This window comes from Chrysochloris asiatica, unplaced genomic scaffold (assembly GCF_000296735.1).
Source record: "Chrysochloris asiatica unplaced genomic scaffold, ChrAsi1.0 scaffold00013, whole genome shotgun sequence".
NCBI classification, from domain to species: Eukaryota; Metazoa; Chordata; class Mammalia; order Afrosoricida; family Chrysochloridae; genus Chrysochloris; species Chrysochloris asiatica.
In genome coordinates, this window is record NW_006408531.1 from 24,713,910 (window position 1) to 24,732,912 (window position 19,003).

The 19,003-nt window shown below is 37.0% G+C and overlaps 1 protein-coding gene across 1 annotated transcript in view; it reads right to left on the reverse strand.

Annotated features, from left to right (window-relative positions):
- The window catches only part of LAMA2 (laminin, alpha 2), a 747,229-nt gene that overhangs the window by 50,637 nt on the left and 677,589 nt on the right, over positions 1 to 19,003 (reverse strand). Inside the window, exons 52-55 of the mRNA XM_006834727.1 lie at positions 16,773 to 16,911; positions 14,039 to 14,050; positions 8,727 to 8,847; positions 4,821 to 4,997 (exon numbers count right to left, since the gene is read on the reverse strand). Coding sequence (XP_006834790.1) covers positions 4,821 to 4,997; positions 8,727 to 8,847; positions 14,039 to 14,050; positions 16,773 to 16,911 — 449 coding nt within the window. The remainder of the gene's footprint in view (positions 1 to 4,820; positions 4,998 to 8,726; positions 8,848 to 14,038; positions 14,051 to 16,772; positions 16,912 to 19,003) is intronic.

The following is a 19,003-nucleotide window of genomic DNA, read 5'->3' on the forward strand; positions in this document are numbered from 1 at the left end:
TGGAAGCCTAGTAGTAATACTTTTTGATTCAACTCTCAGGTATCTGGAAATAATACACATATTGTATAGTGCATCCGTTTGACACCTATATAAAGGGTATCATATTGTATGTACTGTATTTTTTCATTTGATTTACTTTATTTTCTTATGTTTAGTCATCATACATTTTCATTGTAACTCAATATTCCATTATATGAAAATGCCACAGTTTTTCTGTTTTCCAGTTGATAAACATTTGGATTGTTTCTAATTTTTCTGTTATAATTAATACTCCTGTGAACATTCATGTATGTGTCTTATTGTGCATTTGAGCAACAGTTTGAGTTTATAACTGAGTAAAATTTGTGACTTGTAGAGTATTTACACGTCAACTTTATGATTGTGACAAATCGTTTTCCGTAGTGGCTGTAGTAATTTACTCTTTCTCCCAGCAGTGATTAAGAATTTCCTTTGATTCACACCTTGCCAACATTTGGTATTGTTAATACATCATACATCATAATTTGTTACCAAACTAATAGGTGTAAATGTATATCACTATGGTCTTAAATTCATTTCTGTGATTAAAAATGAGATTGAGGGTGGGGTTTTTTTTTTTTTTTTCATGTTTATGGGTCATTTGTGTTTTCTATTCTGTGAAAATGCCTGTTCAAGTCTTTGTCCATGATTCTGTTTTTTTGTTATTTTTCTATTTATTTGTAATTTTTTTCATATTGTGGATACCAATTTTACTTTAGGTTATGTTTCTTATAAATTTCTGTTTTGCATCATTTGGTGATCAGGCATTCTTAAATTTAATAAAGTTACACTTATAACCTTGTTTTGTTCATTAAATCTGTTCCTTCTCCAAGGGTCCAAAAATATCCTGTCCTTTCTTCTAAAATTTTTAAAGATTTTCATTTTGTCTTTTAGATTTTAATTCACTGGGAATTGATTTTTTTGTTCTGTGTGAAGTAGAAATCAATTTTACTTCTTCCCTGTAGATGACCAATTGCCCAGTATCATTGAGAGTTCCACTATTTTCCTAATGAGCTATAATGCTTAGTATAGGGACAAAGATGAATGTTCCAAAATGGCCACACTACTGTCCATCCAGGAGAAATGTCTTGTCATTCCTTTCTCCCTCACCCTCCAACATCCATTCCTGACCCTGCATGCTTAAACTCTGTGTTCTCATGCTACTTATCTGCTCCATAATAGCAGGCAGGGAAGCCAGGCTGTGTTCCTGTTTTTCTCCGAGGCTTGGCTGCAGATAGGTCTCTCCTCATATCAACCCTTCCCTTCTTTCTTGGAATATAAGGCTTGTTCAGTGCAAACTATAATAGGAACCCACAAGCACTTCCTGGAGTAGAATCTTGGCCATCCAGCCAGCTGCCACTGGACACATCCCTGGTCAGTAAGTTTCCTTGTCAACAAACCGTCTCTTTTATTGTCTTTTCTGTATTAAACTAATGCCTCTTGGAATGTCTTCTGGTCATTTTTTTGGTCTTTTGGTGAATACCCAAACGGCATGATTTTCCCTTCCGGGTTTGAAACCTAAATACGTAGGAATTCAAGACACTATTCTGTTTCATCACCAGAAAGCTGTCCATGAATTAATACCACACAGTATAATTCAATACTAACTTTTAATATTCTGCTATCTGGTAGGGAAGCTATACCATCTTTTCTTTTTCAGAGATTTCTTAGACTTTTACTCTTTCACATAAATTTTAGAATATAGCATCTTAGGATTGTCAAAAAGTTAAGGTGACATTTTTTTTGGAATTGAATCTACATGTCATCCTTTTTGAAAACACACTTTTTTTATATTGTTGTTATTGTTAAGTGCCATTGAGTCGCTTCCGACTCATAGCAACCCTGTATAGGATATAGGGTTTCTGGGATTGTAAATCTTTGCAGGAGCAGAAAACTTTATCTTTATCTTGCAGGGAACTGGTGGGCTTAAACTGCCAATTTTGTGGTTTGAAGTCCAGTGTGTATTCTAACAGTCACAAGGCTCCCCAGAACCCAATGTTGTTGTTGTTAAGTGCCATTGAGTCGGTTCCAACCAAATAGCAACCCTGTATAGGGTTTCCAAGGAGCAGCTGATGAGCTTGAACCACCGACCTTGCAGTTCAAATGGCATTGCAGTCTGACGCATTAACCCACGGCACCACACCAGGACTTCCCAGAACCCAGTAGAGTCTATCAATTAACATGGTAAATATATTAATATATTCAGGATTACTTTAATATCTTTCCATAAAATTTAATAATTTTCTTCATCTGAATATAACATCTGCTTTGTTATATTTATTCCTAACTTACATACTTGCTCTTATAGTATATTTGCTAGTTCTTTTTTCTTATTGTGTGGGTGATGATCAGTGAAGTAATAATATTCATCTTTTTCTTGGTTCTGATTTTAAAAGAAATGTTTCTATTATTTTTTTCTCTTTCTCTCTCTCTTTCCCTCTCTTCCTTCCTTTAACTTTTTATTGATTGGGTGAAAATTTACAAAGAAAATTGGTTTTTCTTTCAACTATCAGTGCACATTTTGTTTCGTGACTGCACCCTTCCCACTCCCTTCCTGTGTTTATTGCTTCCATTGGCCCCTCTTTCCTGTCCTTTTGAGGTTTATCACTAAGCAAATGCTACCCTTTTGATTTCATATGGTTGATTTTTTTAAAGGGGTGTGTACTCCCCGATGTTATTGTTTATCATATAGGCTTGTCTTTTATTTGGCTAAAAATTGAGCTCCTGTCTTATTCTATACTCAGTGGTTACCAATCGGTCTGCTAACCTCAAGGTCAGCAGTTTGAAACTACCAGCTGTTCCACGGGAGAAAGATGAGGCTTTCTGCTCCATAAAGATCTGCAGCCTCGGAAACCCTGTGCAGGGTCACTATGAGTTGGAACTGACTCTAGGGGACTTAACAACAACAACAACATCTTGTTCTATGGAGTCCTGGTGTGGCACTGTGGGCTAATGCACTGGACTGCAAAGTCGTTTGAACCACAAGGTTCGTGGTTCAAACTCACCAGCCACTCCTTGGAAACCCTATACAGGGTCGCTATGGGTCGGAACCTACTCAATGGCATTTATCAACAACATCTTGTTCTATCAAGAGTACTTGTTACAATAATTTTACAGATGATTAAAGTAGCCCTCCCTTCTTACTTACTAAGCATATTTTTTCTGTTTTGTTTTTATTTAGGCATGAATATAGGTTGAATTCTGTCGAATATTTTTTTCCTGCATCTATTGAGATGGCTATATAGTTTTCAGATATTGTAATATTAAACCACTCTTGCATTCCTGAGTTAATACAACTTATTCATAATGTATTTTTTTAAATACTTTATACACATTTAGATTTTATTTACTAATATTTTGTAAAGCTTTTTTTTAAAAAGAGGAAAATGAATAAGGCTTCATATGATACTATTTGCTATTAAGTATTAAAATTGATTTAAAACATATGTAATCACAAATAACACAACCTATTTTACAAAGATGTGTGAATATTTAAGGCCATATTTGCCAAGCATTCTAATCTTTTTGTCAAGATGGACTAGCTAATTCTTACTAACACTTTCACTGAGAAAAACTAGGTTCAATGGGAAAAATCAATTTTAAAAATATGAATGACGGTACAGGAGTGATACCAGGACAGTAAAGCATTATAATGCCTAGATCTGAGAAGCTCCCGGAGAGTTCTAACATATCAAATGGATTGTGTTGTTATCAAATGACTTTAAGTTGGTGTCAACTCATTGCTACCCTGTATAAGGTTTCTGAGGAGCAGCTTGTGGGTTTAAACTGCCAACCTTGTTGTTCGAAGTCCAGTACTGATCCTATAGCGCACCACACCAGGGTACGAGGTCTATTAACTGAAGATTCACTTTACAAAGGTGGACACTATTTAGGATTTCTTTTAACATCATGAGTAGGCTGACCTATAAGCTTTCTTTTTCCTATAGTCCAAGTTTGTACTGACTGGACTCTATTTACAACCTCTACCACCAGGTCATGGTATGGCACTGTGGGATCATGCATTGGGCCGAAAGTTCAGTTTGAATCACAAAGTCGGTGGTTCAAATTCACCATCCATTCCTCAGAAATCCCATGCAGGGTCACTATGAGTCAAAATCGACTCAACAGCGCTTAAGAACAACAACAAAAATCACTAGGTCCAGAGTCCTGGTGTGGCATTGTGGGATAAGAACTGGACTGCAAGTTCAGTTTAAACCACAACGTTGGCAGTTCAAACCCACCTCAGAAACCCGATACAGGGTCACTATGGGTTGGAACCGACTCAATGGCACTTAACAACAACAACACGACAACTATCACTAGTTTGTTCTCTGCTCTTCTCTGTGCTTGGAGAAGATAGGGCATTGCAGCTTCTAACAGACTACAGCACTTTGGTCTGCACAGCTAGAACTTTCTCCCATCAGGAATTTAAACTGGATAGACCATCCTTAGATATCAACAGATTTGGTAAGGAACCAATTTTAAATATACGGAAAGATTAATATAATTTTGAACATATTCTAAGATCACTCTCTTTATATATGTATATGTTAAGCCCAAATGAAATATGGGTGCAAATACTAATGTGATTATACTCATGGAATTGACCAAAGGAAAATTTTAGAGCCAGGGGTCAGCATGGATATAGCAATTTTTATTCCTAGCTGGGTGAAATGGTAATGGAAATGCACATAAAATATAAAAGCAATCATAAACCCTAAATCCCTCACAAATTCTTTGTAAAACAAATGCTTTATATAAACATTATAAAACAATGCATCATGAGCTAGGTGTGAGTGTACCTGTCCAGTCTGCCTTCGCTTTCTCCTAGGTACCGCCAGTGTCCATCCACTTCCCAAGAGAATGATTCCAGACTCATTCTTGGTGCTGAAGGACAGGTTGATTTCTGTTCCAACATGAATTGGCACAGGGGCCAACTCCACAAAGCCGGGTTTAGCGAAGCTTACTGTGTAAACATTCTGTGGTTAAAAGGAAATAGGAGAAAAAAGGCATTAGAAGTGAAAATTTAAATGGATCTCTCCATCTCTCCTTCTTCAATGCACTCAATGTTATCATGAAATACATTGTTATTTTCAAAAGGGTGAAAACCCACAATAGCCTGGAGGGTTTAAAAGCAGTTAAAGAAGTCCTATATGCATATGGCCCTGGGATGATTTATAGCCTTGGAAACCCTGTGAACAGTTTTGCTTTGTCCTCCAGAGTCACTGTGAGGTGGAATCACTTTGATCACAGTGAGTTTGGTTTGCTCTTTTTTTTTTTTTTTAATCCATTTGTAATTTTGAACTGTCCTAACAGCTTGAGTCCTGGTGTGTGCTGTAGATACGACTGCTAACCTCAAGGTTGGTGGTTCAAACCCACCAGCTGCTCTTTGGAAAGCCAGTACACTGTGTACAGGGTCTGAACCAACTCGATCACACTTAACAACAAGTAACTTGATTTAAATGCAACATTGAGGCTTCTGCTTTTATTCTAGAATGTTTGGCTTAAAATACAGTATGTTACTATTAATAAATCACATGGTCTTTTTGTTTAAATTCACTTTGCTATATCTGCCTTCTAAACAATAAATTAAATTAATCCTATTGATGTACTTTATCAACTAATTGTTTATTTTATGGGAAAGTGTGACCACATTCTAAGTCAACATTCTTCCTTAGAGATAAACCCAGTATAAAGATGTTCTTGGTTATTAAATACATGAGTGTACTGTAAAAGGTTTAAGACATCAGGTAAAACCTAAATCTTAAAAATAAATAAAACAAACATTTAATAGTCCAGCTTTTTCTCAAAATGAAAATAGAACCATTGTTATTGTCAATGACAAAATTTAACGAAAATAACATTTCTGACATTAAATAAGTGAAAAATAGGTAAATCAGCATTTACGGCTTTTTAGAATCCATTCACTCATTCATTTTCTCTTTTACTCCCTTACTTTTTCCCTCCACCTTCCCTTCCTATAGTCAAACTGAATCATGACCCACACATTTCATTTGCAACTTCTTCTTACACTTAAATATGTACTGATATCTCTTTGTCAGCAAACACAGATCTTATCATCAATTTTAATGACTGGAAGGCATTTCATTGTATGGATGAGCTATAATTTATTTTAGCAAGCCCATATAGTTGGGCATTGAGTGTTTAAAATGCTCATTTTTTAAAATCCAGGATTTTGCTGGTATAAAAGCAAGAATTCTTTTAATGTAAGCTATTTATTTTTCACACAGTGTTTCAGGTCCAGTTAAGTGACACAAATGTGTAATCTATATTCTATTCCAATTTCCAAACCATGGAGTTTTGGATCGTTCAGATAAAACTACTGTGCAGACTTTTCAATATTTATCCACATCAAATTTTTGCCTCATATTTTAGTTGTAAAATAATTCCTGGTTACTGAAAAGTACCTTTACAGAATCATCATTTCCACACATATAGGCTATTCATTTTCTGGGCAGTTTTCATCCTCATGCATATCTTTCGAATGTGGATAAGAGTGAGGGTTTAGAAGATTTAAACTCTCAGTGAAATGCTCTGTAAGAAGCTGGTATCAATCCTTTGAGTTTTAATTCTTTCTGTATTTCCTTTTTCCTTATTCTAAAACTTTTCAGGATGTGAATTTCAAGTGGAACATGCATCCACAAACAATAAAGACCCTGATATTTCTATTCCAGCCTCAAACCCCATGGCTCATATACTCAAACAATGTATTCATTTCTCCTTCATTTCCCTGAATTCTATAAACCAGTTTGCCAGCAAGCCAGCTCAGACTCACGGCAACTCATGTGTGTCAGAACTATACTCACAGGATTTTCAGTGGCTGACTTTTGGAAAGTAGATCACTGGGCCTTTCTCTGAGGCACCTCTGGTTTGAGTTAAACCTAAAAATTGTTGGCCAGCAACTAAACATGTTAACTGTTTTCACCACCCAGGGATATGAATTCTATAGGAGTGTTTAAAATAATTTTAACTGGAAGAAGCAGTCTAAATGGTCAGCTGTATTGCCTCAGTCCTAGTGTGGCTCTGGAGGATAAGCACTAGGCCATGAAGTTGGTTTAAACCAAAAGTTTCAATCTCAGCAGCTGCTACTCCTAAACCCTACACAGGGTCAGTATGAGTCAGAATCCACTCAACGGCACTTAACAATAGTAGCAAGAAGTCATCTCAGAGCATCAAAATTTCTATGCATGATATAGTTAATATTTTATTCTTTAAAACAATCTCATCAGTTTTAAGATCCCATAGAATTCTCAGTTGTCTCTAGGTATAGATGTTTTAAGAGAGAAGAGCTCTGACCGGGATTTCTGTCATATATGGCTCAGTCCCTATTAAGAATGCATTGCAGAAAAGTTAAGAAAATTAGGGGCTGCCAGGCTGCACTGGCAATAAAGAAGAGATACTGAGGAACCCTGGGCCTGCAGCTAAACTTTAACCTTTAGGTGATGAGAAACTTCGTTGTTGTTGTTGTTGTCAGGTGCCATCGAGTCGGAACCGACTCATAGCGACCCCATGCACAGCAGAACGAAACAATGTCCGATCCTGGGCCAACCTCACTACCGCTGCCACACTTGAGTCCATCAATGATGCCACCTGGCTGATCCATCTCGTTGGGGGTCTTCCTCTTTTTCTCTGACCCTCCACCCTACCCAGCATGACATCCTTCTCCAATGATTGTTTCCTCCGGACAATATGTCCAAAGTATGAGAGACGAAGCTTAGCCATCCTGGCCTCCAAGGAGCACTCTGGCTGCACTTCTTCCAAAACAGATCTATTGGTTCTTTTGGCAGTCCATGGCACTTTCAGTATTCTCCTCCAACACCACAACTCAAAGGCATCTATTCTTCTACGATCCTCCTTATTCACTGTCCAGCTTTCGCATCCATATGAGGCTATTGAAAACACAATGGCCTGGGTCAGGCGCACCCTAGTCCTCAAGCTGACATCTCTGCTCTTCAATACTTTAAAAAGTTCCTGTGCAGCAGATTTGCCCAGTGCAATACGTCGTCTGATCTCTTGACTGCTACTTCTGTGAGTGTTGATAGTTGATCCAAGAAGAATGAAGTCCTTGACAACTTCAATCTTTTCTCCATTGATAAGAATGTTGTTTATTGGTCCAGTGGTGAGGATTTTTGTTTTCTTGACATTGAGATGTAATCCAAGGAACGTCGTAGTCTTGTCAAAACAGTCTTTGAAAGTTGGTTACCACATTTCCTACTCTGTGCCAAGCTACAGATGATTTGTACTAATGACTATGGTGGGAACTACTACTTGCTATTTCTGTAAATTCCCACATTCCAGAAAAAAAAATTCAGGATAGTAATAAAGGTATACATAATACACATGGATTTAAAAAAAATCAAAATAGATGACAAATAAAGAAAAGCAAAAAAAATGCTGGGAATGGATAGAACCAGAAAAGAGATTATATTAAACATCCATTCTATGAAACCCTAAACATGTTTGCCAATGGATCCCAACTTTGGATCTACATAATACCATTTACTAAGTTCAGTTCATCATGGTAATTTATGAAAGTGCTTCAATCGTGCTTTATCATAAGTATCTAAGATGAGGGTCAGTAGAATTTAAAAATACATTAACAAGGGACTAGGCCCTGCTAGACACTGAAAGGATGTAAATAAAATCTGATACTAGTGTATTTAGGAAACCATTAAAAACAGACCAACCTCCAGAGAGCATCCTTTGGTAATGCCAACATAATCAGGGCTACTGAGGATATTATATGGAGTTCTTGAAATTTCAATATCTCGGAGGCAGCCAGAATATTTCTGCAAATTCACTTCTGGCCTGTTGAAAGTTAAATGGAAAACAAAAGCAATATCATTAGGGCAATGCCAGTGTAATTCCTGTAACTACTGGAAGCAAGCCATAGAGCAAAGTGACCCACCGGCAGCCATATTGTCCAACAAATACAAAGGCACACACAGGTTCCCAGCAAACTATGCTTTACTTTATCTACTGGTAGGGTTTTGTTGCTAATGCCATCTTGCAGAAGGAGCCTTCTTTCTATTCCCTTTTTTTTTTTTTAAAGTAATCTGGTCCATAGCATTTAAACACAGGTACGATAATTACTGACTGGTCTTGTTGTGACTTGTAACTACTCCATGGTACCCAATAGCAACAAAAACAACATTGAGTACTTGAGATTCGCAGCCCAATTCATAAGGGCCTGGTGGCTCTGTGGGCTAGACGTTGGGCTGCTAACCACAAGGTTAATGGTTCCAACCTACCAGCCATCTTGTGGGAGAAAGATGAAGCTGTCTAATCCTGTAAAAATTAAGAGTCTTGGAAACCTTACAAAAGGGCTCTATAAGTCAGAATTCAGTGGACTTGGGTTTTGGTTTTATTAAGTGCTTAGGAGATCTGGTGACACAGTGGTTGTAGCTCTAAGCTGCTATCCAAAAGGTCAGTAATCTGGACCCACCAAACTGATATGAAAAGCTGTTATGTTTTTCTCATGGGAGAAACATATGAAAAAGCATATCAGTCGGCTTCCATAAAGGTTTACAGAGTTGAAGACCCTGCTAGAAAACCCTAGGGTTTTCTAGTCTACAGGATACAGTTTTACTCGATCTTGTAGGATTGCTGAGTCAGAATTGACCCCACAGCAGACGGTTTGATTTTGTTTCCTTTTAAGTGCTCTGTACGTATGTTATAATAAGTGCTTTGTTTTTCCTCCAAAATGTAGATTATTGTGTAAGCAGAAGGATAAAATACATACAGAATAAAGCAATAGTAATAATAATTTGTTCAAACATTTAAACGATTCTATAAAATATTTTTGTCATTGATACTTTTTCAATGGTGAGGGGTAGTTGGTATGGATTACACATACAAAAAAAAAGAAAAAAAAAAAATCCTCACAACTGAACCAGTAGGTAAAATGAAAAATGCAGAAAATAATGAAATTGTTAAGGATTTCATTTTATGTGGATCCCAAATCAGTTTCCCTGGAAGCAGCAATCAAGAAATTAAACAATGTTTTGCATACGGCACAATTGCTGAAAAAGGCCTCATTAAAGTGTTAAAAAGTAAAGATTCCACTGTGAGGACTAAGGTATGCCTGGCCCAAGTCATGGTATTTCCAATGGCCTTTTGTGCATGTAAAAACTGTATAATGAATAAGGAAGACTTAAGAAGAATTGATGTCTTTGAATAGTGGTGTTGGTGAAGAATATTAAGTATACCATGAACTGCTAGAAGAATGAAGAAATCAGTCTTAGAAGAAGTACATCCAGAATGTTCCTTAGAAGTGAAGATAATGAGACTGTCTTCCATACATTGAATGTGTTATTAGAAGGAACCCGAGCCTGAAAAAGTACATCTTGTTTGGTAAAGTAGTGAGTCAGTGAAAAAACAAGAAGACCCTCGATGAGATGAACTTATACAGTGGCTACAACAATGGGATCAGACACAGCAATGGTGTGAGGATGGCACAGCGCTGGGCAGATAGTGGTTCCTGCTATAGTACAGAGAGTACCAATGAAGTGGAACCAATGAGATGGCACCTAACAACAGCCACTGAAGAGTAAGATAACATTTTATTTCACTTTAACCCTTTTAACTACAGCAAAGTTCAAAAGACATGCATTTGGATTACATCACCAAAAAAAAAGTATTTAAAAATTGAGTTAAAATTGAAATGAGCCTTAGTGGCATAGTGGCTGCTAACTAGAAGGTTGGTGGTTTGAACCTATGACCTATTCCATGGGAGATAGATGAGGCAATCTGCTTCTGTAGTGAAGCACAGCCTTAAATAAGCAATGAGTCCAAAATCTAATGGCCAGCATGAATCCCAGCCTCCTCTAACCTGTCACCAAAAGAACTAGATGGTGCCAGGCTAAGGCTACTGATCACTCTGACAAAGTCCACAATAGAAGGTCCTGACTTAAAAAAAAAAGGCAGACCAATACTCAAAGCCAGAAAAGATGAGATTTATTTGTGGGAAAGAGACTAAAGAAGCCCTGAGGCAATTTTCATAAGACAACTTTCTAACCTGAAATTGAAGACATTCCCAGAGGCCACCTTCCAGCCAAATAATAGACCAGACTGTAAAACAAACAACGTGAAGAATGTGTCCCTCAAGGCAAAGTTTGCACCAAATCGAAGATGAGAAGTTAGGGAGGGAAAGGGAAGCAGGATGAATGAAGATGAGAAACCCAGAGAAGGCAGAGTACTGAAACATTGTGTGGCTTGAAACCCATGTCACAGAACAGTGTATGAGCTATTGATGTTGTTGTTGTTGTTAAGTGCCGTCGAGTCGGTTCCGACCCATAATGACCCTGTACAGGGTTTCCGAGGGTGTAAATCCTTACGGGAGTAGAAAGCCTCATCTTTCTCCCGCGGAGCTGCTGGTAGTTTCGAACCGCTGACCTTAAGGTTCGCAGCTCGATTCGTAACCACTACGCTACCTATTGATAGGAAAAACTAATTTGCTTTGGAAACGTTCACCTAAAAAAGAATAAGTGTTCATTTGTTTTTTTGAAAGAACTTCAATTTTGGAAACCCTTGGGCAACTCTACTCTTTCTTATACAATCAACAACTCAATGGAAACGCTTGGGTTTGATTTGGCCCAATAGAATGTCCTGTAAGGATGAAAAGAACCTGTCCGTATGTCCAAATTGATAGTCACTAGCCACATATGGAATCCTGGTATGACGCTGTAGGATAAGCACTGGACTGCAAGTTCGGTGGTACAAACCGACCAGCTGCTCCTCTACAACCTTACACAAAGGGTCACTATGAGACAGACTTGACTCAATACCACTAAAACAACAACAACAAAAAGCCACATGGAGTCACATGTAAGACATATTACCTCTCCACTGCAAAGAAGTGTCAATGACAAAAATATTTCATAGAATTAAAAAATGTTTGAACAAATTATTATTACTATTACTTTTTCTATATATATTTTATCATTCTGCTTATACAGAAAGTACAATTGGCTACCTTTTAGAGGGAAAACAGAACATTTATTATAGTATGCAAATTAAGTACATAACAGCAAACAAAACCAAACCCATTGTCACTGAGCCAGGTTTTCGTTATGTGATATTAACAAGGATCTGTATAATATGGATTAACAAGGGTCTGTATTAATAAGGAGTTATGGTGTGGCATTGTAGGATAATGCACTGGACTGCAAGGTCAGTTTGAACTGCATGTGGGCGGTTCAAAATCACCAGCTACTCCTTGGAAACCCTACATAGGGTTGCTATGAGTGGGAACAAACTCGACAGCACTTAACAACAGTAATCAGCTATCCAATCACACCAAAAGATTATACTGTTAGGGTCCCGAATAATCCCATTTTCATTGTCTGTGATTCCAGGATCCTTTTTTTTTTGGTGGTGGGGAAAGGGGTCTCACTAAAAATACATGGTAGAAGGGAGTTCAGGTGGCAGGGAAAGCAAATCAGATCCTGACATTGTGTATCAGGTGATTTCCATCATGCCAGTTATTTATTCTGTTTTCTTTTTTCTCTGTAAATGCTGTTTTCTTTGATCATTTTTTCCTGTTCTCAAGGTTTTCTCCTTCCACTCAGTTTTCTGCTAAGATCGTGTCCTAATGTAGAGTGATGTCTTTCTTTAAGGCAAAGGAAATGGGTACATTTCTTTCATGGTGTTCATTTGCTTCTTTATTTATTTTTAGAGGAGGGCTCGTCTATCACAATTTTTTCAGCGGTCTTGTAGATAAAGTATATCACTCCCACCAGTTAGATAGTTTATTATTTCATGGAAACACAAAGGATGTCTTCAATATAATAATAATTTAGCAAGCCTGGTGTTGTGAAAATCACAGAGGAGACAAGTAACCACATATGATCAAATTCACAATGCAACTATAGACTTCTAAGAATCACCACTCAAGGGTAAAATTACCAAACTACACAGTGTCATCCAGTTTTATTAGCATCTGTTTTCACTGAAAGCCAGCGTTTATCTTTCAGCATCCCAGCAAACATAGCATGACTGTCCTCCTTATTCTATGGTGATAACAGAACTTATTTTATTCATTTTCATTTCTATATGTTCCAGTTTATGAAATTAAAACTAGCTTTTAAACGTTCTTGGATCAGTTCAAGTCCATTATCTTCTTTGCAGCATTTTGGCCCAGTTAGTCTCTGAAATGCCAAGATGCCAGGTTTTAACACTAACCAAAGTGTGTCAGCAATATACATCACTGGTGTTAAATCAGGTACTTTACAGGAAAGTGCTGCTTACAGTTTTCATGCTAACCTCTGTCTGCAAATTAGATTAAAAATGTTCCCAGGAAGCTATCCACAAAGTTTTTCACCATTAATGCAAACACTTGTTTCAAATTTTCACGATTAATGCAAACACTTGTTTCAAATTTTCACCATTAATGCAAACACTTGTTTCAAATTTTAGAGATTTCTTTCATCTAGCTCTACAGCTAATTCCAAATAAACACAATATATAAGCAGTTCTGTCATGAGGAGCAAAGGCCATATAAATGCTTGCATATTTGCAGCTCTGCAGAAAGCAAGAACGCAGTGGTAAGCATTCAGGAGCATCGGTTGATTGTTCAGAAAACAGCATGGTACTGGAGAGGTCAGACTCAAAGGTTCAGTCCTAGAGATGGGTGTATCTCTTTGCTCTGATACCCAGAGTTGGACTGTGCCCATAAGCCTGGCCTTCTTCTGTGGCATGTGTGCTGCTGGTCACCAGGGGGCGCTGTGCATGAGTGAGTGATCAATAGAGAAGAGCAAATCCATCGTTACTGCTGGTGAAACGCATCAAATGCTATGTCCAATTGATGGAGGGTAAGCAACAGCATCTTTATAAGCAAAGGGCAGCATGAGAAACATCGCATTATGCATTACTTGCTCATACAATGTGCTATGGATAAAGCTGCGAAGGTCCCTCTGTTTCTGCACCATGACTTAAATCTAACAGCCACATTTTCGCAGCCCATGCAATCAAAGAAGACATGCATGCATTTAAAGTTTACCTTGCTTTCATACTAGGTCACAGGGAAGAGAAAAAAAAAACAAAAAACAGTTTACTTATAATTGCATTTTCATTTGGTAAAACAATAAACATTAATCACAAATCTCCAAATCAAGCATCTCACAGGGACCCGAAAAGAAAGCAATGCAAAAGACTGATTGAACAGCGAACAGATATTCGCCCTGACTGCGGTGAAAATGGAATCTAAATGACCATTGCCTGTACACTTTTATTGGGAGATTTTTAATTTGGAGTATGAATTTAAGGGCTTATATTTATTATTATAATGAGCGGGAAAACACATATGTCTCTATGAGTTGTTTATAAACATTGCTTCTCCGAAGTCTTAAATTTAATGAAATCATGACATCTAAAAAAAAATAATTGACATTTTACTATATCTTTTGCACTTGATCATATTGAGTCTGTGTATGAAATAGAAGGTAATTTGAGTGCTGAGGTTCTTGATTATTATAAAACATATGTCAAAAGATTGTTTTGAAATAATGTAGCACATGATAGCAGTATTATCAATATGAAATGTTGGGAAAGTAAGATATCTTAGTGATGATAAAGCACATTCATTAGATACATACTTTGTTAACCAATTAAAGCATAAATCCATCTCAGCTAAACAAACACAAACATCTTTATTGATAGTTCATAAAAAATTACTTTATAATAATTAAAACTAAGTCATTACTAGATAATAATCACTGGACTGCGAACCACAAGGTTCAAGGTTAAAGCTCACCAGTCGCTCAGTGGAAGAAAAATGAGGTTTTCTGCTCTCACGAAGATGTAAAGCTTTGGAAACCCTATATAGCAGGAATGGGGAAGTTTTTTTCTGCCAAAATTTATAACATAACTTGAGGGTCATACAGTATTATCAACTTAAAAATGAACCTGCTATCTTTGATTAGACATTTAATTAACTCATCCCTCATCGGGCTACTAATCTCATAGTCAGCAGTTCGACTCCACGGCATATAACAACAATAACAACAATGTAACGCCGCTTTGGGTTAATGGGCTAGACTGCAAAGTCAGTTTGAACCACAAAGTTGGCAGTTCAAACTCACCATCACTCCTTGGAAACTCTATAAAAGTTTGCTAAGAGTCAGAAGTATTTCCACGGCACACAATAACCACCAACATACAGCCTGTGGACCAGATATTCCCCACCCCTGCAGGGTTGCTATGAATTGGAACTGACTCGATGGTACTTAATAACAATATTACTAGAAGAAGTGAATTTAAGTTTGGATAGCCTTGCTTTGGCTATATTTCATTCCTGCTAGGCTACAGATTAGGAGCCCTAGTAGCATAGTGGAGTACATGCTGGGTTGCCAACCCCAAGGTCAGCAGTTTGAATCTACCAGCTGCTCTGCTGGAAAGAATGAGGCTTTGTGCTCCAGTAAAGTTTACAACCTCCCAGGAACCCTGTACAGAGTGGCTCTCAGTCAGAACCAACTCAATGGCACACAGCAGCAGCAGGATTTAGATACTGATTTTGCAAAGTAGGCCTTAGACTAAACAACTGCTGGATGTGGAACATTTAACAAGTGCCTGGAACTATAGATACTCCACAAATAATTGTTGAATGAATGTTGCATAAGTTAATTTCCAGTAATGACTATGTCACTATTCAAATACATTTGATTTGCAATGATTTTCTATGAGTGGGCATCTAGAGAAAAGACTAAACTTCAATCTGCTTGCTATTGCGTATAAAACAAGACTGAAGTTCCACTGTTCATCTGGGAAACATGAAATAATTAATCACTGTACTTCGCAGTTAGTCTGAAATCCCTCCAAATATAATGTGGAAACTCTTTTGTGTATTAGCAGGTAGGCAGGATTTTTGTTCTAATTTCATTCAAACTAACTAAATAATAAAACAACAAAAAAATTTAAACATGGTAGTCTGAATTTTTAGTCACCTCTGTCACTAAGGTAATGTTTATCTTCAACCAGATTAATTCATCCCAATATAATTAAATTCAATTAACATTACTGAGCATGAAGGTGCCTATAGATTCTTATTTCTTATGTTTTATAGCAAGCACTATATCAAACACTAACAATATGACATATTTTCTGAAACTTTTTAGTTACGTGGATTAATTTTTTTAATTAATTAAGCTAAAATAATTTTAAATAATTAAGCTAAAAATACCGCTCCCATCCTGCTAACTTGAAAGCATATGTAAAAAAAAATTAATGTTGGTATGGGGATGGAAATAACTGGCATAGCTCTCACATTAGGCATACAGAAAATCTCCAGAGTGCCCTGCTGGTGCTGATGCTTAGCAATAAAGCAGCAGGTTGTACTTACCGTGTCCTGGAATGCAGAGTAATTTCCAGAACACTAAGTAATGTCAGTTTGTCATTATCACCAGTGAAAGTTTAAAGACAACAAAATTATAAGATCTACATTCAACTCTGGTTTCCACCTTTAATTATTTTAATAATACTTTTTATTAGGTAAATATAAGGGAAACAGTGATTTCAATCCATCTCTTTTACAAAGATGTCAAATTAATCCTTTGGTTTCTAAAACCTAGTGTTTTTCTCACAAGCAAAACACTTTTTTTTAAAATTTATTATTATTAGCCTTTCTGCAACTAATGGTTATATAACATTCCTATTATAATTAGATTTTGGAACTCAAGTGAGTGTAGTGGCCACTTAATTAAAGCTTAATCCTTAGCTCTAAATATAGATTAGATTACCTCAAGTTTCTCAGTGTTGGCAGGCCACCAAAATATATCTTGTCATCTGCTTTCAAGTCAAGACCAAAGTTATTTCCAGATGATGAAGTTCCTATGATCTCCTCCTGGTTTGTGTCTATATCTACAATTGATATATTGGCTATAAAGGAGAAAAAAGATGTGTAATTTATTTGAGAAATACCAACTACATATAAATCACCACTATTCAAGATGAGTTTAGTTTAATTTTCAAGTTAACACGGGCTTCTTGAATACTATATACAATCATTCAAAGTTGCAGAAACAGTAACATCAGTGAAGTACATTATTAAACTTTTCATAATAAGAGGCATGAAAAAAAATCACTTCTTAAGGCAACATTCATGAGGATAAAAGAAAGATGCTTAAATTAACATGAAAGAGCAATTTGTTATAAAAGTTTGGATAATGCAGACAAAAAGCGGGAAATCATTAGGACTAAGATAATTAATTATTATCAAAATAGATATCTAATTAGTAACTAGAAATTATGTAACTAGAAAGATATTGAATTTGTGGCTCTCCTGTAAATGTCAGCATCCACACAACTACTGTGATTTGGGCTCGTGTACAAAGCATTTACCCCTGTAGCATAGTGGATTACGAGTTGGACTGCTAATCTCAACGCCAACAGTTTAAATCTACCAGTCGCTCCAAAGAAGAACAATGTGGCTTTCTGCTCCCATAAAGACTTCCAGTGACCTAGACAGGGTCACTGTGAGTCAGAAGCGACTTCACAGCACATAACCACCACCACCATCACACCAAGATGATTGTTAGTGGATGGAATAAAATGAGAATCTGTAAAATGATGGGAACCACATCCGCTATAAATTATACTTCAGCTTAGGGATGCCGTGTGTTGTGAGAGGCACAGTCCTCTCTCCTTACTGTTCTTCTCTGGGGTCTCTAAAAATATCTCTGATGTGAGGATAAGAATTTAGAAACAGAAAGGAGAAGAGAAAGAAGAGAGACACTTTTCAGAATTAACAGTTTTGTATAGAAAACAGATTGGTTACCCCTTACCTCGTAGATTTTTTTCCCCTCAATCAGAAGAGGCAAACTAGGTTTTCTTCTGAATTATGTGCTGTTTAATAATAATATTTTCTTGTTGTTGTTGTTAAGTGCTGTCGAGTCAGTTCCAACTCACAGAGACCCTGTACAGGGTTTCTGAGGAGTGGCTGGTGAATTTGAACCACCAGCCTTGTGGTTCAAACCCACCTTACAGTCTAGGGCACTATCCAGAACTCCCTACAGCTTCATCTATTTGAATCATTGATACATATTGAGGTTTAAGCTCATTAACATAATAAATGTGACCTCAAAATCTTGGTTTGAAATAGGATCTGAATTAATGAGGGCTTGAAAACGGACATTTGAACTAATAATCAAAAAAAAAAATTTTTTAAAGTTTTTATTGTGAATTAAGGGAAAGCTTACAGGGCAGATCGTCAGTTTTACACTCAACAAATCATACACCTTGTTTCATTACAATCATTATAAGCCCCTCCATGTACTATCAGTTAACAGCATTTTTTCCAGTATTTCTATGCCAGTCCTTTGTATCTAAGAAGTTTATGAGACCGGGGATGACCAGACCAGACTCTGATGCCTGGGATCCCTATAACATACTTGACTTCTGCAAGGGTCTGTTGAATTCGTCTGGGCCAGGCACAATTGATCCCAGCAGTATGGTCACTGTCATCACGGGCATCTGTTTGGACAACCCTAGGAATTTCCCATATATCCTGCAGTTGCCAATGGGGACAGCAACTGAAGCTGGTGTGGAAATAAAGAACATCTGGCGCTTCTATAGAGAGTAGAAGGCAATCAGCTGACATTATCACTTCTCTTCCTCCTTCATCACTTTGGAGTTGAATTCAATTGCTCATCTTCCATGTAAGCACCTAATGTTGAAAGTAGATGTTGAATAAATGCATATCTGTGTCTATCCTGGGACAAAGTTTTAGTGGACCAACTTCCTGTGGCCTTTATGTTTCCTACTTTGTCATCTTGGTTTGATGTTCTCTATCTGAAAAAAATCTCAAGATTAAACACATTCAGTGCCTAGCCATCTTATGGAAAAATGGCTACTTAGCTCTGTTTTATGACATGGAACTTTATTTTAATATTGTTTTATTGTGATGGGACCATGCCTATTACCTAAGGTAGGCCTCTGTCATCTGTGAAAACTCAATTAAAAAAAAAAAAAA